The 23,942-nt window shown below is 43.4% G+C and overlaps 1 protein-coding gene across 1 annotated transcript in view; it reads left to right on the forward strand.

The window, feature by feature from the left end:
- Window positions 1-19,844, forward strand: part of LOC138960784 (uncharacterized) — a 31,652-nt gene extending 11,808 nt beyond the window's left edge. Inside the window, exons 11-13 of the mRNA XM_070332433.1 lie at window positions 17,821-18,021; window positions 18,302-18,473; window positions 19,528-19,844. Coding sequence (XP_070188534.1) covers window positions 17,821-18,021; window positions 18,302-18,473; window positions 19,528-19,619 — 465 coding nt within the window. The 3' untranslated portion in view covers window positions 19,620-19,844. The remainder of the gene's footprint in view (window positions 1-17,820; window positions 18,022-18,301; window positions 18,474-19,527) is intronic.
- The last annotated feature ends 4,098 nt before the right edge of the window (window positions 19,845-23,942 follow it).

Consider the following 23,942-nt stretch of genomic DNA (forward strand, 5'->3'; position numbering starts at 1 on the left):
TTTTCTGTACCTCTCTTCGTTTTAACTTTCTGAGCGTGTTTTTAATCCAAACATATCATATCTATATATTTTTGGAATGAGGAACCGACAAGGAATAAGATGAAAGTGTTTTTAAATTGATTTCGAAAAAAAAAATTCATAATAATTTTTATATATTTAATTTTCAGAGCTTGTTTTTAATCCGAATATAACATATTTATATGTTTTTGGAATCAGCAAATGATGGAGAATAAGATAAACGTAAATTTGGATCGTTTTATACATTTTTAATTTTTTTTACAAATTTCAGATTTTTAATGACCAAAGTCATTAATTAATTTTTAAGCCACCAAGCTGAAATGCAATACCGAACCCCGGGCTTTGTCGAAGAGTACTTGACCAAAATTTCAACCAATTTGGTTGAAAAATGAGGGCGTGACAGTGCCGCCTCAACTTTCATGAAAATCCGGATATGACGTCATCAAAGACATTTATCAAAAAAATGAAAAAAACGTTCGGGGATTTCATACCCAGGAACTCTCATGTCAAATTTCATAAAGATCGGTCCAGTAGTTTAGTCTGAATCGCTCTACACACACACACACACACACACACACACACACACACACACACACACACGCACAGACAGACAGACACACATACACCACGACCCTCGTCTCGATTCCCCCTCGATGTTAAAATATTTAGTCAAAACTTGACTAAATATAAAAACCAATACATTGCACTCAATTTTATCACGGCATCGCAGATGATCAAGATTAACCCATGACACGAGAAGGTGTTACAGGTAGATTTTACTGTGCCTTGAAGGCTATGTATGCTAGTTTGGTGAATAACATATATTCTGAGTTTTTTTATTGTCCAAAGGGTGTCAGACAATGATGTGTGCTGAGTCCCTCACTTTTTTCCCTTCTTATCAATCAACTTGCGGTACATATTACCTCTGTGGGAAAACATGGTATACAGATGTTGCCAGGTTTGATGGAATTATTTATTCTCCTCTTTGCGGATGATGTTGTTCTGTTTTCCTCCACCCCTGTTGGACTACAACATCAGCTTGACTGTTTGAGAGATTGTTGTCCAGATTTATAAATGGAAGTAAACAAGGAAAAGACAAAAGTTATGTTTTTTAGGAAGGGAGGGTATTTGGCTGAAAACGAAAAATGGAATTATGATGGTCACAAGTTAGATGTTGTGAACGAATGTTGTTACCTTGGTTTCAAATTTACAATAAAAAAACCAAGAAAGGTATGTTGTTGGAATGTTTGTTGTTGACAAAACAATACATTCACAAATATATCGACCCAACGGTCTTTGAAGTGCACAGACAAACAATTAATAACGAAAACTTATCTGGCTGATTTTTTCTTCCGCCTGCCACGAAGCATTCATAATCATTCATTTGCTTGCGGCTTCGTGGCAGGCGGAAGAAAAAATCAGCCAGATAAGTTTTCGTTATTAATTGTTTGTCTGTGCACTTTAAAGACCGTTGGGTCGATATATTTGTGAATGTATTGTTTTGTCAATAACAAACGTTCCAACAACCTACCTTTCTTGTTTTTTGATTCTGAATTTTGGAACGTTGGCAGTCTCTTTGTTTTTGGATTTTTTAAAAATTTACAACCATGTTAAAGAACATATAGCGACGCGACGGCGGCACGATGGTTGCGGCGAGGTGGCGGCAGCGTCAAAACCGACCGCAACAGTAGTAACAAAGAAATCGTGTTTCCATATGCGCGACGCGACGGCGGCGGGGCGGCGGGGCGGCGACGTGCCGCGCGATGGCACGGCGTCAAGATTTTGTTCGCTCCAGGGAGCGAAAAAAAATTGCTGCCGCGCGATATTCGCGTCCAAAGTGGGCGTGGTCTAAGTCTTTCCAATTATTCGAGGACCCCCCACAACCAAGTTTTTATTCTATTTTGAATGTGTGTTTTTTGTCAGTTACATGTATTCCCTGAGCTGCACCAGCAAGAATTTTTTCAAATGTTGTCAAATGTTCGATCCGCTTTTTGAGCATTTTGTTGAAACAAAAGAGTTTTTTTTCTTACATTTCTCGTCTTTTACATTTTCTAACCAAGGGGCGGATCCAGGGTGGGTTTCCGGGGTTTCCGGAACCCTTCCCCCCTAGCTTAAATTTTTTTTTTTAAATTGAGACTAAAGAAAAACTGATGGCTCAGATTGCACCAGATTTCTCCATTTTCCTTGATTTTTATCAACATTCTCCCGAGGGGGCATGCCCCCGGACCCGCCTAGGAGCCGGCCTTTGTCTTCTAAGTGACGGTTTTGGAAAGTAGTTGGCTCATATGTTGGCTCAGGTTGCACCAGATCGATCAATTGTCCTTGCTTAAATTTGATCCAAATTTGTCTTCTTAAACTTACTTTTTGGAAGGTGTATTAGGGGAAGTTTCTTGGCTCAGAGTGCACCAGATTGCCCCATTTTCAATGTTTTTGTCAACATTTTCCGGGGGAGCATGCCCGCGGACCCCCCTAAGAGGTTCGAACGCTTCGCGCCCTCAACTAAACGCTTCGCGTCGTCGAATTGTCCCTAAAAGAAATGTGGACACCCCCCACCCCCCTAAAAATGATGTGATCCGCCCCTGTAACCAATATACATGTATGTAGCTTCAAATATAGTTTCTCTTAATTACAGTATGGTTGTGTGAGTTTTTGACCGATTTATTAGAAGACGTCAAGCCAGAAAGAACAAAAATCCGCCTGCAGCGCCGCTTTTAATGGAAACACTCACGGCGAAATTCGCTAGCGGCATCGCGTGTTTTTCGCCATCGTGCCGCGGCCGCGTCGCTATATGGAAACATAGCTTAAGTCTGAAGCGCGGAACGTATCACTTGACAGTAAAAGCAAACAAATGTACATGTTAGGTTCTAAAAGTCTTCCTCAGGCTCAAAAAGATGACAAAAGAGACGTTTTTTTCGAATTTTTGATTCAAAAGTGCAGTCCGTATTGTTGTATTTCTCTGACGTATGGGGTTTAACCAGATGAGACAGCATTGAAAGAGTTCACATGTTGGCATGTAAGCGGTTTTTTGGAGTCCCAACTCGTACACCTAACAAGATGGTTTATGGTGAATTGGGAAGGTATCCTTTGTATATACATGCTTATGTACGGTGTTTGCGCTATTGGTTCCGCTTGCATGAAATGGATGATAAGCGACTTCCGAAACAGTCATATAAAATGCTTTCAGCTTTGGACGAAAACGGGAAAAAGTGTTGGACAACTGATGTTCGACTGATATTGTCAAAAACAGGTTTTTATTTCGTCTGGCTCCAACAGGGCGTGGACATGTTAACATGTTTTTGCGTGTATTTAAATTGGTTTAAACACAATTTTATTCAAAATACATGACATGAAACAATTGACAAAAATGCAGCTAGGACACGAACTCAAGCAGATGCTTATTTGACGTGACCATAACAATGCTAAGTTACACAAGTTTTCATGATGGTGGACAACACAATTATTAACCAGAAGAACAAAATGTAGGAGGGGGGTATGGGGAACTTAATCAAAACAGGAGGATTTACAGAGAAAAAAAATTAATCAAATAGAAAAAGAAAAGAAAAAAAATAAAGAAAAAAAATAAGGTGAGACTATGAATGAAGCGCGTGGGACGAGAACATCGATGCTGAGACATGCAATAAGTAAGTTCTGATAAACTCAACTCAACTCAACTCAAATTTTATTGGCTTCAATTTTCAAAGAAGAATTTGTCTTGCGCTTGGGAGAAAGTAAGAGTATAACATATAAAAACAGCATTCATATCACATTTCATGTATCACACACAGTAATCACTAGTATAAGCCTACAATTATCACATTGTACCTGTATCATACATGCAAATAAATAGTATCACATTTCCACGTATCCCATACTATATATACATTACATAACATACAGCAAGCTTCCATCTCCCGCGCCCCCCCCCCCCTCCCACACATACATATCCTCGCACGTGCGTCGGCTCCATACAAATGACATCATCAGTCCATTAACTAAAATGCACAATGACTAGTAGTGGGTACATGATACTTAATACGTGCTCAACTAGACCTGCTAACTAAAATAATAACAGAAACAAAAACAAGGACTGGGCACAACATTTACACGTGTGTGACCTACTTACATCAGGTGCCTGTGATCTATAAATAACAATGATTGCGTTTAAAGTAAAACATGAATAATGCCGATGTTTACTAACAATGAATACATAACAACTAAGATAAGAATGTAAGTGCTTTCATAATATGATTATTTTATAAAACACAGTGGGGAAATTTGGAAAATAATTTTTATACGGAACTGCGCACATCGAGTCGAGCTCTGTAGCGTGTGTGTTCGGAGGCAGGAGACACACATGGCTGTGGATATTAATTGTTCGGTGGATTAAAAAGGATACCCCGACTTCGGCAGGGCAGAAGGAGGTACAAGACGGTGTGCTGTATTGCTGTGTGTGTGTGTGTGCTGTGCAGACATTCTGTGTTATGTGCATGTTCTATTCTAGTCTGTCCGTAGGCTTCCTCTGAGGGCCTATTGTGTACATTTTCATGGAGAGGGCAGCATAGTTCGTTATGAATGTATGGAAGAAAACAACCACACACACACACACAAAAGAGAACAGCAAAACAAAAACAAAAACTCAATGATAATTATTACTTATGTTAAATATGTAATTGATGCAACAACACTGAGAGGCGGGTTTACGTTCTCCTGCACACAAACATACACAATACCAGTACGTGGGCTAATCCTTCAAATTAGTCGACCGGATTCAGCATTAAAGGATTTAAATTAAGATTAATGGATATGTTTAAGCAGGAATGGGCCGAAACCATTCGATTGAAGGATCGCTACAGTTTTTATTGTACATTTAAAGGCACAGTAAGCCTCCCGTAAACCATCACAGAGCTCCCCGAGCGTCTAAATACAGTACAAGCATACTTCCATTTGAACGCTCACCGAACGGGAACATCCTGGCTGCTTTCTGTTGAGCGTGAGACATTTTCCAAGAATTTATTTTCGTGGACTTGGCCCTGAAGAACAATGGCGCCTCGTTTTTGCGCTAGACCTAACTTTTAAAATCTAAATAATAAATTGACAGCTTGTTACACAAACATTCTTTAATCATAAAAGAATTCGTTTTTCATCAAGACAAGATCAGAACAATTCGAAGTTGTGAAAGTTTAAAAAAAAGAAAAGCCCGGAAGCAGGGTCACGCAAGGGTCGTAGCAGACGACGGCCCGGTTTATCAGTGCAAATCGTCGTTTCTCTCAACAGTCAAAAGCCATCGCTAGAGTTCTTGTGAACCACAGCCTTTTGTTTCGTGCATAAAAAACGTGCTATTGTAGATAAGCTCACGTCGAGTCGCATTCAAATGACTAACTATGACGACTGCATTGTGAAAAGGGGGAAAACTGGATCACACGGGTTCACGATGGCTCAGGGGTAAGATAAACCACGCAAAAATAAATTCTTTGAAAATTGTTCGCTCTTTACGGAGGGCACCTAGGATGTTCTCAATTGGTGAGTGTTTAAATGAAAGGGTGTTTGTACTGTGTGTAAAAGCCTGACCGTATCTGTGATGGTTTACGGGAGGCTTACTCTGCCTTTAAGGATATGATGGCTGTGGAAACGTATATTTCAAATGTTAACATTTATTGTTTTCGTATAGTTGGTTTTGTGACACTGACAGTGAAACAGCACGTAACTGCCTTTTTTGCGACTATCTGGAAGAAAGCGAAACACATTTTTTATTACATTGTCCATTGTATTTAGATTTAAGATTAAGATTTCTAAATTGTTTTGGAAACATGCCACTTTCTTCAATTATTAAATGTAGAAGCACCTATCTCAGGGGCGGATCAGTTGCTTTGTAAGGGGGGGGGGCACTTTGAATTGAAAGTGAATGTGATGGGCGCGAAGCGCCCGAATTTGCTAGGGAGGTCCGGGGGCGTGCCCCCCCGGAAATTTTTTTTGCCCAAAGAAGCAAAATGGTGCCATCTGGTGCCATTTGAACTTAGAAATGGTCATAGAATCAGCATAGAAAAATCTTTTTTTTTTCTTTTTTCTTTTTTTTCAGGGGGGATATATATACGACTTGTGTCTGTGTGTGTGTGTGTGTGTGTGTGTGTGTGTGTGTGTGTGTGTGTGTGTGTGTGTGTGTGTGTGTGTGTGTGTGTGTGTGTGTGTGTGTTCGCTATGCCAAGCCAAAGTTCTCGATGGATCTGCTTCAAATTTGGTGGGCATATTCAGGTAGACCCCGGACACAACCTGGTCGATGAGAATTTTTAACACGTGCTCTCAGCGCGCAGCGCTGAACCGATTTTGGTTTTTCTCTTCATCTTCCCAGATCCATTCCCACTAACTCTTCCTTATCTTCTCCAGTGTTTTGCGTTTATCTCCCTTCCTTGGTGTGGCGTCAATCCATATTCCCGTTACTACGTTACTATTTTTTAGAATGTCACTGCACTGTCCAGAACGCTTTCCTTGCACCCGTAAGTTGTCCTCACTGTAAAAGTGCAAAGGTCGAATCAATTTATAGCCACGCGAAAAATACACTGTCATCTATCTCTATATATAGAGATAGATATACGGCTTCTCTCTGTGTGTGTGTGTGTGGGGGCAACACCTGTGGATTGTAGAGTTCTGTTTGTGATGTGGTCTGGCGGCTTTGGTGAGAAGCCATAACAGTTATTCTCAATCCCGTTTGAGAGGACTTCGCCTTCAAAGGTGATTGTGGTGTTTCGGCACTCGGTTACATTTGGCGTGGTCGACATGGATGGGACTCGACATGAAATGTTCAGGCCACTGAATCATTTTCGTGCTGTTCCCATTCCACCAACCTGGGAGGGACCTAAGCTTGGCGGGTCCATGGTTCGGAACTTTGGGGACAAAGTTCATTCAAAGGGGGTCGAGTGTGACAGGGAGACTACCGTCGCCCTTCACAGCAGACTCTGCAGAGTTGTTCGCCTTAGAAGTTGTGGGCTTTCCTTGCATGTACCCGTAAGTTGTCCTCACTGTAAAAGTGCAAAGGTCGAATCTATTTATCGAAAAATCCACTCTCATCTATCTCTATATATTTATATATATATAGATAGATATATACGGCTTCTGTGTGTGTGTGTGTGTGTGTGTGTGTGTGTGTGTGTGTGTGTGTGTGTGTGTGTGGAGGCAACACCTGTGGATTGTAGAGTTCTGTTTGTGATGGGGTCTGGCGGCTTTTGTCTGTCTGTATGTGCTGCCAAAGAAGCGGCAGAATCTAGCCCAGCTAACACTAACATCGGCTACTCAGTAACCGAGTTCTACAGTAAAATCCGTAAACTCATTCGAAGTCAGTACGTAACATCTCTGTCCTATCAACCCATTGATATGAACGATCTACACCCCGATCTCCCAACAAACCTCCTCACTATCTTCAGACGCCTCCGTGCCGGCGGCTGCCGCTTCCATATCTTTAACAAGTCCTGCCATTGTGGAGAACCCTATTCATTTCAACACATTTTCGCTCCATGCGCTACAAATAGAATTACCTTTAAAACCTTATATGACCATATGCAGCTCCATGGTCTGAGTCCCCAGGATTATCTGCGCAGTAGCAGTTCTCTAGGCTGGTCACACAGCTTGCTGCTGTGCCGACTGGTCAGGGACTCGGACATGGGGCTGTGGGTATAACTAAGCCCAGATTATCACATCAGCGTGTTTCAGTTTGAGGTCGAGTGGCTCCCGCCATCCCTCCTGATTCCAGCGACTACCTTCTAGACAACATATCCTCACCCAAGGCCCACTAGTCGCCAAACTGTACATATTGTTTTTATTACCACGGCCTTCGTGGCTTACATCTTAATCCTTTTATTTGTAAAAAGTTTTGAGATTTATTGTTCGTGTTCCTCTTACTTGCTCATCTATTTGGTTTTATTGGTGATCCTGAAAGGTTCCACTTTTTAACTCGATTTGAAATAAAAAAAAATAATATTACAAGCCCGTTATTCAAGATATAGAATACAGACTTATAATTCTTACCAAGAAACATCTTAACTACTTTTCATTTTAACAAATTCCACAGAGCATTATCAACTCAACCCCACCCCCTGCCCTCCTCTCCTTATTTTTTGTTTCTTTCTTTCCTCTTTTTGAAAGCGGACAAACACTCAAGTCCTTAATGGCTCAAAACCGTAGGACTTCTATATATATATACGACTAGAGTCTGTGTGTCTGTGTGTCTGTCTGTGTGTCTGTGCGCGATGCGCGGCCAAGGTTCTCGATGGATCTGCTTCAAATTTGGTGGGCTTATTCAGAGAGACCCCGGACACAACCTCATCGATGAGATATTTCAACACGTGCTCTCAGCGCGCAGCGCTGAACCGATTTTGGTTCCACCTCAGCTATTTTGGTTCCACCTCAGCTACCCGGGCCCCCATACCGACACACCATAGCCGCTACACCACATCACAACGCCAAAGTTCTCGGTGGATCTTTTTCAAATTTGGACACCGTATTCAGCTACACCCCGGACACAATATCATCGATGAGATATTTCAACACGTGCTCTCAGCGCGCAGCGCTGAAATGAGTTTAGTTTTTGTGTTCATTTCACCATTATAAGTAACTCTTCCTTATCTTCTCCAGTGTTTGGCGTTTATCTCCCTTCCTTCGTGTGGCTTTCCCGTTCAGTTGTAAGTTACTATTATTTTTAGAATGTCACTGCGCTGTCCACTGCGCTGTCCACAACGCTTCCCTTGCACCCGTAAGTTGTTCTTACTGTCAAAGTGAAAAGGTCGAATCAATTTATAGCCACGCGAAAAATACACTCTCACCTATCTCTATATATTTATAGATACAGATATGCATATATATATACGGCTTCTCTGTGTGTGTGTGTGTTTGTGTGTGTGTGTGGGCAAAAACCTATGTATTATAGAGTTCTGTTTGTGATGGGGTCTAGCGGCTTTTGTCTGTCTGTATGTTCTGGCATGTGAGAAGCCACAGCAGATGATATCAGTAGGGCTAAGAAATAAGCTCTAAAATTCTCAATCCCGTTTGACAGGACTTCGCCTTTCAAAGGTGATTGTGGTGAACCGCCACGCTGTCTGTCTCTGTCGCGCCGTTCACCCCAAATTCCCGTTTCTGAGGTACTATTTTTAGAATGTCACTGCGCTGTCCAGAACGCTTCCCTTGCACCCGTAAGTTGTTCTTACTGTCAAAGTGAAAAGGTCGAATCAATTTATAGCCACGCAAAAAATACACTCTCACCTATCTCTATATATTTATAGATATAGATATACATATATATATATACGGCTTCTCTGTGTGTGTGTTTGTGTGTGTGTGTGTGGGAAAAAACCTGTTGATTGTAGAGTTCTGTTTGTGATGGGGTCTAGCGGCTTTTGTCTGTCTGTATGTCGATCTTTTCGCCGTCTTCTCCTTAGGGATGGGAAACCGTCTCAGGCGGTCCGTGTCACGTTTACAACGGCAATTCTTCCAGACAGCGTCGTTCTGGAGAGTGAGGTGTACGGCGTCGAACCCTACACTCCTCCAGTGCGGCGCTGTACGAAGTGCCAGAGACTATCGCACCTAAAACAACAATGCAAATCAAAAGTGCAGATCTGCCCCCGATGTGGCTCCAAGGGCCACGACGGAGCGACGTGCACCAAGGCCAAACATTGCGTAAACTGCAAGGGCGAGCATTCCGCCGCTTATCTTGGATGCCCGGAAATGAGACTGAGGCTGCAGGCCAATAAGATCAGGTCGGCAGCATACATACCATATTCTGAGGCCCTGGATCGGGCGCGGCGCGAGCTCGCCAAACAACAAAATAAAACAGCGACTGCCCCAGCGGAAATGAGGGACTCCTTCTGGCGTCCCCCTCCGCAACCGATCCGGCGGACCTCAACCCCCCGGTCCGGGTACTCTTTGGCTGTCCAGAGACCCCCCCTGGGTGGGCAAGTAAATAAAATACAAGAAATCAAAAACAAAATGACCGAACATGACAATACACTCCTTCCAGTTCATGCGGACAGTTCTGCTGCAACCGCGAAGCACCAAACAACTTCGCAAAATCCAAATCCTGGCCCCCAGGCGCCCTGTAAGTCTCAGACGGCTCGGGCAGAGGCGCCGCTTCATGGGACCCCCGGGTTAAAGGCCTCCCTCCTACGCAAAGCCCAGAACAGGAAGGAGGACTCGAAAGAAGAGCAGCTCTTCGAGAGGTTGATGGGGAGAATGGAGGAGGGATTGGCCCAGAGATTCAGAGAATACAAACTTAAAACTGAACAGGAAATAAAGCAGCAGATGAGGGAGGAGCAGGAGAAGGCAGAGCTTGAGCTAGCCGACGCTGCACTAGATAAGCTAAAAACAGGAGAGCAATATGCAAATTTAAATGAACAACAAAGAGGCCTTCAAGGTTTCATCGAGCAGTGCCTCGGCTTCATGGTTAAGGCCAGACAGATGCAGAGTCCTCTCGACCTGATCGACTCCCTCTCAGCTACATACACACAACTCTCCAACACCAAGGTTGAACGCTTCATTCCGGGCGGTGCCACTCTGGCGCTGGGCGCTCTTGCTGGTGCCAAGCAGTTGTCCGTGACGGATATGAAAGCTGTTAAAACCACTTTTTAACCTATTTTAAATCTGCCCTTTAACTTACCTTCTTTGTGCGTGTTAAAATGGCTGAACAAGGTGAAAGCGGTCACGGATTTATCATATTACAGTGGAACTGTCGCTCTATCAACTCTAACTTCTCTCAGCTATATAATTATATATCAAATCACTCTGCTGACATCTTAGTTATCCAGTCAGTCAAGAGAAAACGCTCCCTACTGCCTTCTATAGATGGTTTTGACTTCCCTCCCATAGTAGAGCAAAAGGGCTCAGGGCAACTCATTCAAACAGCTATTTATCTAAAGTCTTCCTTAAATTACAAACCCTTTGCACCTCTCATCCCTAGTTCAGAAAATCTCAGTACATGTGCTGTTGAAATCGAAATAAAAGGATCCAAAAACCTCAACATAGTTAACATATATTACCCCCACGGGTGTAATAAAAAAGGAACTACCGACTGGCTAAAATCCCTGGATCATGGCAGGGCACACTGGTGCGTGATGGGTGATTTTAATAATCACCACCCTCTGTGGGACTCTGCTAACCCTAGATACAAACATGCCAATAGCAACCTTGCTGACGTCATTTTGGAAACTGACTTTTGTATACTAAACGATGGCTCGGCAACCAGACTTCCAGACAGAGCTGACCATTCCCCGTCAGCAATCGATCTCTCCCTTTGCTCAAATGCCATAGTCACTGACATCGACTGGAACGTTTTCCCGGACGCCCTCGGCTCCGATCACTTACCCATTGTTCTTACCTTCCGCCACTTCGCCCCTAATCGCAATAACTCGGAGGTCAGAAAAAAGTACAATTACAAACAGGCAAATTGGGACAGCTTCCGTGCGGAGCTCGAGGGTGTCAGGGAGGAAACTCTCCTTACGGATGACATCGAAGCCTCTTACAATAACATACGTCAATGTATACTCACTGCTGCCAATAATCACATTCCGCTTAAATCAGTAAATCCTAACTGTAAGGCCAAAAGGAATGAGTGGTGGAATGCAGACTGTGATGAAGCCTTGGCAAACAAGCGATATCACATTAGGACATATCTCAGGCACTGCTCAGACGCTAACTTCACGAATATGAAGTCAGCTGAAATACAATTTAACCAGATCACCGCTGAGGCTAAACTTCAAAACTGGGAAAACTTTGTGCACAAAGAAACTAAAGATTACAAAGACTGTGGCAAAATCTGGAAGAAAATCCGCAGATTTAAATGTAGATACAGAACTAAAGAAAAGCCACTACTATCGGGTGATAAAATGACCACAACTGACTCTGAAAAGGCAAACCTATTAGCAGATACCTTTGCCAAAAATAGTCAATCAAAATCCCTAGATACTGAACGACTCAATTATAGGTTAGATCAGGAGAAGGGTTTCACATACCCCCCAGATGACAACCAGTTGCCTATAAACTGCATGTTTAAGGCAAAAGAAGTCCAAAACGCCATCTCTTCTGTGAAAGACCCAAAAAAATCCACAGGTTTAGACCCAATATCATATCACATGATAAAACATCTACCACTTAACTTTGTTAAGTTGCTCACTCAGTTTTTCAACCTATGCTGGTTAAAGGATACTATCCCCGCAGCGTGGTCAGACTCACAAGTAGTAGCAGTATTGAAGAGCGGAAAACCGGGCAATCTACCTGGCAGTTACCGCCCCATATCACTAACCCCCCACCTCAGCAAGATCTTTGAGCGTGTGGTGAACCAGAGGCTGGAGTTCCACCTCAATAAACACAATATCATTCCTACATGCCAGGCAGGTTTTAGGCAAGGTCGTTCGTGTGCGGACCACATTGTGCACGTCACTGAAAAAATCAAAAAGACCTTGGCACATAGTAATAATTCTCTTCTTGGAACCTTCTTTGATATTAAATCTGCGTACGACAGCGTCTGGCATGCTCGTCTACTCCTAAAACTCGGCAGAATCGGTGTCTCTGGCCACATGTACCAATTCATCAAAAACTTCATCAGCAATCGCAAGATGTCTGTCCGGGTGGGCTCTTCGGTGTCCGAAACCCATGCGCTGGACATGGGGGTTCCCCAGGGCAGTATCATCGCGCCAAACTTATTCAGCATCATGCTCTATGACATTACTTCTGTTAAGGTTGACGGTGCCAGTGTACTTCTGTATGCGGACGACCTCGCCTTAATAGACACTAATAGACCACGCCATAACAGAGTTACCAACACTGTTGACTTATCTTCTTACCAAACTAAAATCGACAACCTCTGTCAATATATGTACACCAACGGCTTCCAACTAGCCTCAAATAAAACAGTCTTTCTTGTTGTCTCCCGTAGACAACTGTACAGGAACTGCAGTATAAAGATAGGTTGTGATATTATCAAACCGAGCTCAGAAGTTAAGTTCCTCGGCGTTATCATCGATACCCGACTTAACTGGACCAGTCATATCGAACATCTGATCAATAAGGCCAACAAGGATCTCTATATCATACGCTACCTGGCGTCCCAATCCTGGGCCAGAGGGCGTAAGTGTGTCACAGAGGTAGTGCGGGCATTAATTCGCTCCCGCCTCCTTTACGGGTGCGAAGCTTATTTCGCGACGCGCCCGGCGCTCATGAAAAAACTGGCTATTATAGAGTGCAGGGCGCTCAAAATAGCTCTGGGACTCTCCCAACAAGCGAGTAAGAGTCGAGTCTACAGCGAGTGTGGGTGGCTGCCCCTTGTGGATGAGATAAAACTCCGTTCAGCTCAGTATGCTGTCAGAGCCCACGCGGTAGAGAACTCTGCCTGCGAGGTCCTGACTGACTTTTTTCCTCAGCACCAAAATTATGAGGCCAACACCAAACATAGCACTCAACTCTTGGCCAAAACGCTACCCTTATCCGACACAGTAAACCGCATTCTAGCCGATAGCGGGGTGAAGGTCAGTGAGCTGGCCAGGGTCCCCCCGCCCTCCTACCCGCCTTGGCTTGAGGAAACCCCTACTATCATATACGACAGTGAAGATAATACTACCAAAAAAGATAACCCCGTCTACCTAGCTACTGTTACAAAAGAAACCCTAAACTACAAATTCTCGGAGCATTTAAAAGTCTTTACTGACGGATCCAAATTTGCAGACGGCAGCGTTGGCTGCGCCTTTGTGATCCCAGATCTCAAAATCTCAAGGAAATATACTCTTAATAAAGACATCTCCATATTCTCAGCCGAGCTATTTGCCTTGCTCATGGCATGCACTTTTATAAATGACCTCCCAGTCACACCGCGTGCGGTAGTTTTCTGCTCTGACTCGCGCTCTTCATTACAAGCTCTGCATCGAAACACATCAAATCGGGCAGAGCTACAAAGAGAAATCCTCTTTATATGTCACCAGTTAATCTCATCCGGCACATCCGTATCATTTCTCTGGGTCCCCTCTCACGTAGGGGTCCGGGGAAATGAACTGGCGGATGTCGCTGCCAAAGAAGCGGCAGAATCTAGCCCAGCTAACACTAACATCGGCTACTCAGTAACCGAGTTCTACAGTAAAATCCGTAAACTCATTCGAAGTCAGTACGTAACATCTCTGTCCTATCAACCCATTGATATGAACGATCTACACCCCGATCTCCCAACAAACCTCCTCACTATCTTCAGACGCCTCCGTGCCGGCGGCTGCCGCTTCCATATCTTTAACAAGTCCTGCCATTGTGGAGAACCCTATTCATTTCAACACATTTTCGCTCCATGCGCTACAAATAGAATTACCTTTAAAACCTTATATGACCATATGCAGCTCCATGGTCTGAGTCCCCAGGATTATCTGCGCAGTAGCAGTTCTCTAGGCTGGTCACACAGCTTGCTGCTGTGCCGACTGGTCAGGGACTCGGACATGGGGCTGTGGGTATAACTAAGCCCAGATTATCACATCAGCGTGTTTCAGTTTGAGGTCGAGTGGCTCCCGCCATCCCTCCTGATTCCAGCGACTACCTTCTAGACAACATATCCTCACCCAAGGCCCACTAGTCGCCAAACTGTACATATTGTTTTTATTACCACGGCCTTCGTGGCTTACATCTTAATCCTTTTATTTGTAAAAAGTTTTGAGATTTATTGTTCGTGTTCCTCTTACTTGCTCATCTATTTGGTTTTATTGGTGATCCTGAAAGGTTCCACTTTTTAACTCGATTTGAAATAAAATAAAAAAATATTACAAGCCCGTTATTCAAGATATAGAATACAGACTTATAATTCTTACCAAGAAACATCTTAACTACTTTTCATTTTAACAAATTCCACAGAGCATTATCAACTCAACCCCACCCCCTGCCCTCCTCTCCTTATTTTTTGTTTCTTTCTTTCCTCTTTTTGAAAGCGGACAAACACTCAAGTCCTTAATGGCTCAAAACCGTAGGACTTTTAATATTAATTTTAACTTAACTGTCTGTATGTTCTGGCATTTGAGAAGCCACAACAGATAATATAGGGCTAAGAAATAAGCTCTAAAATTCTCAATCCCGTTTGACAGGACTTCGCTTGCAGAGGTGATTGTGATGAACCGCCACGCTGTCTGTCTCTGTCTCGCGATTCACCCCGGCGAAGCCGGGTATTCCTCTAGTTTAATATTAATTTTAACTAACTGTCTGTATGTTCTGGCCTTTGAGAAACCATAACAGTTAATATAGTGCTTAGAAATAAGCTCTAAAATTGTCAATCCCGTTTGAGAGGACTTCGCCTTCAAAGGTGATTGTGGTGAACCGCCACGCTGTCTGTCTCTGTCTCGCGATTCACCCGGCGAAGCCGGGTTTTCCTCTAGTAGTATATATGCGATCAGAAGAAGACAGTTGTTTTCTGAGGTAAATATTACATGAATATATATGTTAATCTTGAATTTTGAGTACAATCAGTTATACCTTTGTTGTATATTTCCCTCTCATTTTTTTACCATATTTTTGGACCCCCCCCCCCCCCCCCCCCCGCCCTGGTTTGTAAATTTATTTGGGTCTGTGGCCTTAGTTCAGTGCGCTCTCTCTCTCTCTCTCTCTCTCTCTCTCTCTCTCTCTCTCTCTCTCTCTCTCTCTCTCTCTCTCTCTCTCTCTCTCTCTCTGAACGTGAACTTGACAAAGACTATGGTCATGGTTTTTAGAAAGGGCGGGCACATTGCACAGAAAGAGAAGTGGTTCTACGGAATGGATCGTCTTGAGATTGTGAACTCGTTTAAATATCTCGGTGTAACCCTTTCCACCCAACTGAGCTGGAACATTGCAGTAGAAACAAAGACAACCATGGCGAAAAAGGGAGTGATCGAAATCGTTAGATTACTGAACAGACTTGGCTGCCATTCGGCAAAGGTGTTTTTCAAACTGTTTGACGCACGGATCGCCCCTATGCTCTTGTATGGTTCAGAGCTATGGGGATATGGAAAGTATGACTCTGTGGAAAGGGTCCACCTGTTTGCGTGTAAAAAGTTCCTGAAAGTGACAATTCGAACTCCAAACAACATTGTGTATGGTGAATTGGGAAGACATCCGCTGTATATTAACTCTGCAGTCAGATGTGTGAAATACTGGTTTACACTGCTGAAGCGACCTGATTCAGGATATTCCAAGATTGCATATAAAGCTTTATGTAATTTGGCATCGAAGGGCCACACAAATTGGGTCTCACATGTGCAGAGTCTTTTATGTTGTAATGGTTTTGCTGCTGTGTGGATGTACGGAATGGTTGGAAATGAGAAGTGTTTCTTACAAGAGTTTAAAAGACGTTTACAAGATTGTTTTTGTCAAGAATGGTTCTGCTTTTTAGAATGCAGTGAACGTTTCGACATTTATAATTGTTACAAAACATGCTTGGAAAAAGAGAAATACATTGAATTAATCGAAGATATTAAGTACAGAGTTGCTCTTACTCGTTTCCGCGCAGGAGTATCCGAAATCAACGCTCACAAGTTTCGGTACGCACCAAACCAAACGACAAGAAACTGTCCTCTATGTACAGCTGATAAAGAAGATGAACACCATGTTGTATTTTTATGTCCTTTTTATCAAGACCTTCGAGCAAAGTATTTGAAAATCTCGAACTCTAAGACGCTGCAACAACAACTTGTGTATTTCTGTGGCAGTAATGAGGATAATGTGATGAACAGCTTCAGCAGATTTGTGTTCTTCATGTTACATGTAACCGTGTGCCGAAACACTACGATCACCTCGGGAAGCGAAGTGCAATCAAACAGGATTGAAAATGTTAGGGCTAATTTCTTAGCCCTATAAAAACTGTTATGCAAACCCGAAGGTTTCCATGAACATACAGACAATCGGAAACCACCAGACCCCATCACAAACAGAACTCTACAATCCACTGGTGTTGACTTTTAAAGGCCAACAACTCGGGTGCAGAGTCTGCTGTGAAAGGAGCGGTAGCCTCCCCTGTCACAATCGCCCCTGTTTGAAATGAACTTCGTCCCGAAGTTCCGAACCGGGGGACCACTGTCCATCCCAAGTTCGCAGAATGGGAACAGCACGAAAATGTTCAGTGGTCATATTATGCCATTACCTGAACATATCATGCCGAGTCCCATCCCTGCTCGCAAACGCCAGATGTAACCGTGTGCCGAAACACTACGATCACCTCGGGAAGCGAAGTGCAATCAAACAGGATTGAAAATGTTAGGGCTAATTTCTTAGCCCTATAAAAACTGTTATGCAAACCCGAAGGTTTCCATGAACATACAGACAATCGGAAACCACCAGACCCCATCACAAACAGAACTCTACAATCCACTGGTGTTGACTTTTAAAGGCCAACAACTCGGGTGCAGAGTCTGCTGTGAAAGGAGCGGTAGCCTCCCCTGTCACATACAGAAGAGACGAACCCTTATAAATCAGGTTCAGTGACATGTCATCAGGGTCTTAATGTATTTGTTGAATTTTATGCGTGACTATAATTTATAACTGTGCAGATACTATTGCTGTTATTTTAACCACAACTGTAAGGGGCTGTGGCCTTAGACAATTAAAGATTTGTTCTTGTTCTTTGTTGTTCTCTCTCTCTCTCTCTCTCTCTCTCTCTCTCTCTTTCTCTCTCGCTCGCTCTCTCTCTCTCTCTCTCTCTCTCTCTCTCTCTCTTTCTCTCTCGCTCGCTCGCTTGCTCTCTCTCGCTTGCTCTCTCTCGCTTGCTCTCTCTTTATTTTTCAGTAGTATCCATTAATGATATTCTGAAAAAATGATATAATTGTCCTTCCTTATCAGATACCCAACATGGTGAACTACTCGATGTCAGGACGGACGTACCGCTACAGCAATGCTCCAGCTCTCTACCCGTTCGGCTTTGGTCTGTCCTACACCACGTTCCGCTACTCTGACTTTGTCGTCCCTAAGGCCTTGACCCCGGGTCACGACCTTGACGTCACTGTCACCGTTACCAACACAGGCAGCGTATCTGCCGATGAAGTTAGTGTTCGAGTTCTTGTATGTTTGTTGGTTGGGTTGGGTTGTTTGTTTCATACTTTAAAAAAGTGAACATATTTATCGCTTTCATTTTCTTCAATTCAATTTCATGACTTTGCACATTTTAGCATACTGTGCGTTTTGGGGGAAACAGAGTTCGCAAGATTTGTCCGTCTATTTTAAGCGTTTAGGTCTCCTTCAGCCTCAACTTCTCCCCCTCCTTCTCTTTTTTTTTTTGCACCGTGTTTGGCATTCCAACACCTGCGAGCGTTGATATCATTAGGTGACCCAGATCTACGTGGAGTGGGTTCAGACCTCAGTGGCCACACCCCGCCTGCAGCTGGTGGCAGTGACACGGACCACCACGGCCCCTGGAAAAGGCACCACGCTTCACTTAACCGTGCCTGCTGACTACCTGGCTGTATACACACGGTCGGGATGGGCGTTCCTGCAGTGTGAGTTTTATGTTCAGTACAAGTGCATGCTGGCGTGGGTTTATTTGTGTACGTATACTAATAAACGTGGATTACAACTATTGAAGGTCATTCTTCCTTTTTTATATTTAGTCAAGTTTTGACTAAATATTTTAACATCGAGGGGGAATCGAAACGAGGGTCGTGGTGTATGTGCGTGTGTCTGTGTGTCTGTGTGTGTGTGTGTGTGTGTAGAGCGATTCAGACTAAACTACTGGACCGATCTTTATGAAATTTGACATGAGAGTTCCTGGGTATGAAATCCCCGAACGTTTTTTTCATTTTTTGGATAAATGTCTTTGATGACGTCATATCCGGCTTTTCGTGAAAGTTGAGGCGGCACTGTCACGCCCTCATTTTTCAACCAAATTGGTTGAAATTTTGGTCAAGTAATGTTCGACGAAGCCCGGACTTCGGTATTGCATTTCAGCGTGGTGGCTTAAAAATTAATTAATGACTTTGGTCATTAAAAATCTGAAAATTGTAAAAAAAAATAAAAATTTATAAAACGATCTAAATTTACGTTTATCTTATTCTCCATCATTTGCTGATTCCAAAAACATATAAATATGTTATATTCGGATTAAAAACAAGCTCTGAAAATTAAATATATAAAAATTATTTTCAAAATTAAATTGTCCAAATCAATTTAAAAACACTTTCATCTTATTCCTTGTCGGTTCCTGATTCCAAAAACATATAGATATGATATGTTTGGATTAAAAACACGCTCAGAAAGCTAAAACGAAGAGAGGTACAGAAAAGCGTGCTATGCAGCATAGCGTAACCACTACCGCGCTAAATGGCATTGCGTTCAGTTTCATTCTGTGAGTTCGACAGCTACTTGACTAAATATTGTATTTTCGCCTTTCGCGACTTGTTCCCCTTTCTCATACGATCAAGTTGCTCGTGTGACTGATGATGATTGATGTTGATGTCAAAATAGCAAAGACACGTAGAATGGCTAACACCTAATGTTAATGAATCAATCAATCAATTGACAATTATAAGAATAAATTATATTTATTTTATCCAGGTACCGTACGTGTGTACGCAGGAGGTCAACAGCCTAGCCAGCGTTCTGTGGGATCCAATGTTCTCATTGCTGACGTCATCATGGCCAAATAGATATTGGCTTGTTGAAATTTTACTTCAATTCTGTCAGATCTGCAAAACAATGCCACATTAGAATAGAAGCTTTTTTTTAGATGTAATCATAGCTGTCTTATAGATACATGCACCCTTTTTTTTAACTGCGTGAACTGGTGATTCGTGATTTGTTCAAGTTCAATGGTATCTGGAGATGTAACGTCTTGTGATACAATGCAATAAGATACATGCATCGAGTGTTCAGTGCCACCGTTCGTGCGTGTATGTGTTGTGTGCGTTGGCAGGGCCGGACTACCGGGGGGGTTATGGGGTGTCATGAAGTGGATTTTAGTGTGAATAAAGGAGTTACTTTTACGTATACGTGTTCTGCCCTATCTAATTACCCTGACTCTTCACTCTTCACACTAAAACACTCCAAACACAGAATTTTGGGAGGATACAGACTTATTATTTCCTCACCAAAATATAACACAATTCTTCACTTCAAATACATCAATACGAATCAACTTCTTGAACACACAGTTCACACAACATATAGCATTCACTCAATGCATGTAAATACATGTTATAAAGATACTTTCTCAAAGCTAGATTAACGCACAAGATAAGGGGCTGACCAACACTCACGAGTTCGTATCACGGCTCACTGCATGTCGTCATTTACACATCCTTGTGTCGTTGAATCCCGTAGATGATGAATTCCCAGAACTTTCCTTATAGGTGCCAACACACACCTTTCACGTTTCTCCCCGAGATTAGCGAAATAAACCGTCGTCGCTACGACCGGTAACGATGGAAACTCCTCCGTTTAGCCATCTCTGCGCCGATGTGGTCTCTCCCCCCACCATCGCTCCGCATTCTCCCGTGTAAGGTCCCTCCCTTGTCCACGCCATGGAAAAACCCTCATGGAACCTCCTAAAGAATTAACCCAAGTCTTAATACACATTCTCTTAAACGATCTCCTCTTCCTAAACTAAAGTCATGTAAACATCTCTCTCGTTCATTCTACATTCACATTCCGTCCACAGACAAAATCCAACTATACTTCATCCATGAATCACTTAATCCATCACTGACACTACCACACATAGTATCACTGTCTTAAACATAACATAAATGCGTAACAGCAATTATGCTCAAGAATTTACCAACGAAAACCATAATACAATCACAACAAGAATTCTCTCAGAACTTCACACTAGAATTTAGTGCACTTTGTACACACTAACCTTTACATTCCAGCTATGTATTCCAACGTCAATAATATACAACATAGTAAATCATTTACCTTAAGAGACCCGTCTCTTGAAAGAGTGTTTGTCCCCGACAAACTTGACACACGCTGACAACCTCACTGGTTGAAAATGTTGAGCGTTGTGACGATATTACACCCAGACCAGCTACATGTCTCATAAACACAACTCATGTCAAACTATGGTTTTCTCGTGCAACGCACAAAACCCGTGATAACGCCTCTCCGGTCAGCTACGCATCGCACTTCAATATTTAGGGAGGTTAAAAACACGACGTGGTTTCACCTCACAAATATGCTACTCACATCTTTGTGACATGGGGGTTGCGCAACACCCCCCCCCCCCCCCAGCCTAAACATGTCCAAACTTGTTGTCTTATTTAAAACATTTGTTATTATTGTGTATTTTATGCCGTTTCATGCAAGGAGCGACCATTTTCCTATCTCAGAATATGACCTACCCATCAGCCCCACAAGGGACTCTGCCCCTTGACCCCGCCAGGGGGAACATCCCCCTGGTCCACCACTGGCACCCCCCCCCCCCCTCTCTTAGCCTAGTCCGGCCCTGGTTGGGGTGTGTGTGTGTGTGTGTGCGTTGGTGTGTGTGTGTGTGTGCGTTGGTGTGTGTGTGCGTTGGTGTGTGTGTGTGTGTGCGTTGGTGTGTGTGTGTGTGTGCGTGTGTGCCGTTTGGAAACATCAAGTATGTAACCCTAAACAGCTCGAGAGAAACTATCGTCGGCATCCGTCGGTCCCGCGGGGCCATGGATCTGCGCCTGGAAAAGTCCGTTGGCGTTGGAACAGCCCCTGCTGTGACTGTGTAGCCCGATGCGAGAGTGGCAGTCTCTGCCGCAGCGACCACACTTGTGAATAGTATCTGATAGTGTTGATACTTTACTGTTCTTTTCTTTGGCTTTGAGCCTTTGTGCTTCCGAGGCTGGTTGGAGCTTCTGTTCTCCCTTGATTTCAGGGTCCATGCCAAGATCGTCAGTCACTGATGAGCCAAGGTATGTGAATTCATTCACGACATCCAGCTGATAGTTGGTGATGGTGATGATTGGTGGGCATTCAGTGTCCTGGCCATTGATTTTTTTTAGGCTGATGGTCAAGTCTAAGTCCTGGCAGGCTCCTGAGAAGTTGTCCATGAGGCGCTGAAGGTACTACTCCAATTTATGGGGGAATCCCATCCAGTCCTGGTGCCTTGCCTGTGGGCAGACTGTCTATGGCTTTGCAGAGCTCCTCCAAACTTGTTGTCTCATCCAGCTCTGTCATGACGGGTAATCGTTCCACAGCTTCCAGCGCAGCTTCTGAGATGAATTTCTCCCTTTCATACAGTTCAGAATAATGCTCCACCGATCTCTCCATTTGTTTGCTTTTGTCTTTGATGACTTCTCCAGTGGTTGACTTCAGTGGTGCTGTCTTGCTGTGTGTTGGACCAATAGCTTTCTTGATGCCGTCATGGACACCGCGGATATATCCGCAGTCAGCAGCCAGCTGAATTCCTTCGCATAGTTGCAACCAGTAGTCATTTGCACATCTCCTGACTGCACTCTGGACTTTGTTCCTGGCTGACCTAAGTGCTCGCGGTGTTGCCTCGGTTGGCTGTTGCTTGTACGTGTGCCAATAGTGCAACTCGCTTTTCCTCAATCACTGCTTGGAGTTCAGAAGCGTTGGCTTCAAACCAGTCTTCTGTCTTTCCTTGTCGTCTTCCAAAGACGGTGTATGCAGTGTTGTGGATGGTGTCCGTTAAATGATCCCAGCGCTGTTTTGCGTTCGCCTCTGGGGGCTTGACTTCCAGTGCGTCTTCCAGGCTCTTTGCATGCCTCTTCACCATCTCTGTGTCTTTAACCTTGCTGGTGTCGATGCGTGGTTTGCCTGGTGGTTTGGGACGGTGGAATTTCTTGGGCTGTATCCTGATCTGAACAGACCAATGAGTGATCACAGTCAGCCCTCTGTTAAGAGCGACTGATAACTACGTTCTTTAGCTCGCAATGTCTTTTGATGATCAGGTCCAACTGATGCCATCGTTTAGAGCGCAGGGCTGAGGTGCACGAAGCTCGAAGCGGGTGACAACCATTGGGTGGTAACTTGGTGAGAGTTGTCACCTTCTTGTGGGCTAACCGACTTGGGCCTCTCCCTCCCACTTGGTCGCGGTGCACGAAGCCGTCTCGGTCATTTACCCTACTGGGTCGGAGGTTATAAATAGATTCGGGAAAGTGACTTGAGTGGTTTTAGTGCGCATGCGTGATCATGGTGTCTACCGTGGACCCATCGGGAATCCAAGGGAAATCGACTATAATTATCTGAAAAGGGAAGGGCGGTGACCAAAAATAAATAATACAATATTTCTAAATGTGGATATATACGCACTGAGGCGAAAAACTAACGTGTGTCTGTTTTTGAGCGATTTAGGGCAGAGAAATTAGGGTTGGGGTTGGGTGAAGAGGGAGATGCAAAACACTACTGTGAATTTTGGTTATTTTTATCAAATTTCTATAAAGTTATGTCTGAGTTTCAAAGATTTTCAATTTGCATTAATACACTAGCCTCAAATGAATCCCTTCGGTAATTCTTTTAGGTATACGACCCAACCAAAATCATCCTGTTTCTGAATGTTTTGAGCAATGGGTCTTTTGTTTCTTTACATTTTGATTCAGCTTCATTCTACTCAGAAGAAACGCTTTCAATGTTATGAAAAAACCCATGCGATAGACGTTTGCTCGGAGAACGTTTGTCAACACAGCAACATTTTAAAAAAAACTGAGGACGCTATAGATCGTTAGATAAAAGGATCTGTGCTTTAGCTTTCTGTCTCATCGTCATTGTTAACTGTTGCACTTCAGACACATACACACACACACACACACACACACACACACACACACACACACACACACACACACACACACACACACACACACACACACACACACACTTTTGCTCCAGTTACAATCATGTACTTCGTAAGGCTTTATTCAAGTTTGTCTCTTGTTATTAAACATCCGAACCCAATTTTGTTTTTATAACTTCTGCATCCGTTGACCGAATTAGTTATCATTTGGTGTTAATTAACTTCAGCTTATGCATGACGA

The sequence above is a fragment of the Littorina saxatilis genome, linkage group LG3 (genome assembly GCF_037325665.1).
Source record: "Littorina saxatilis isolate snail1 linkage group LG3, US_GU_Lsax_2.0, whole genome shotgun sequence".
NCBI classification, from domain to species: Eukaryota; Metazoa; Mollusca; class Gastropoda; order Littorinimorpha; family Littorinidae; genus Littorina; species Littorina saxatilis.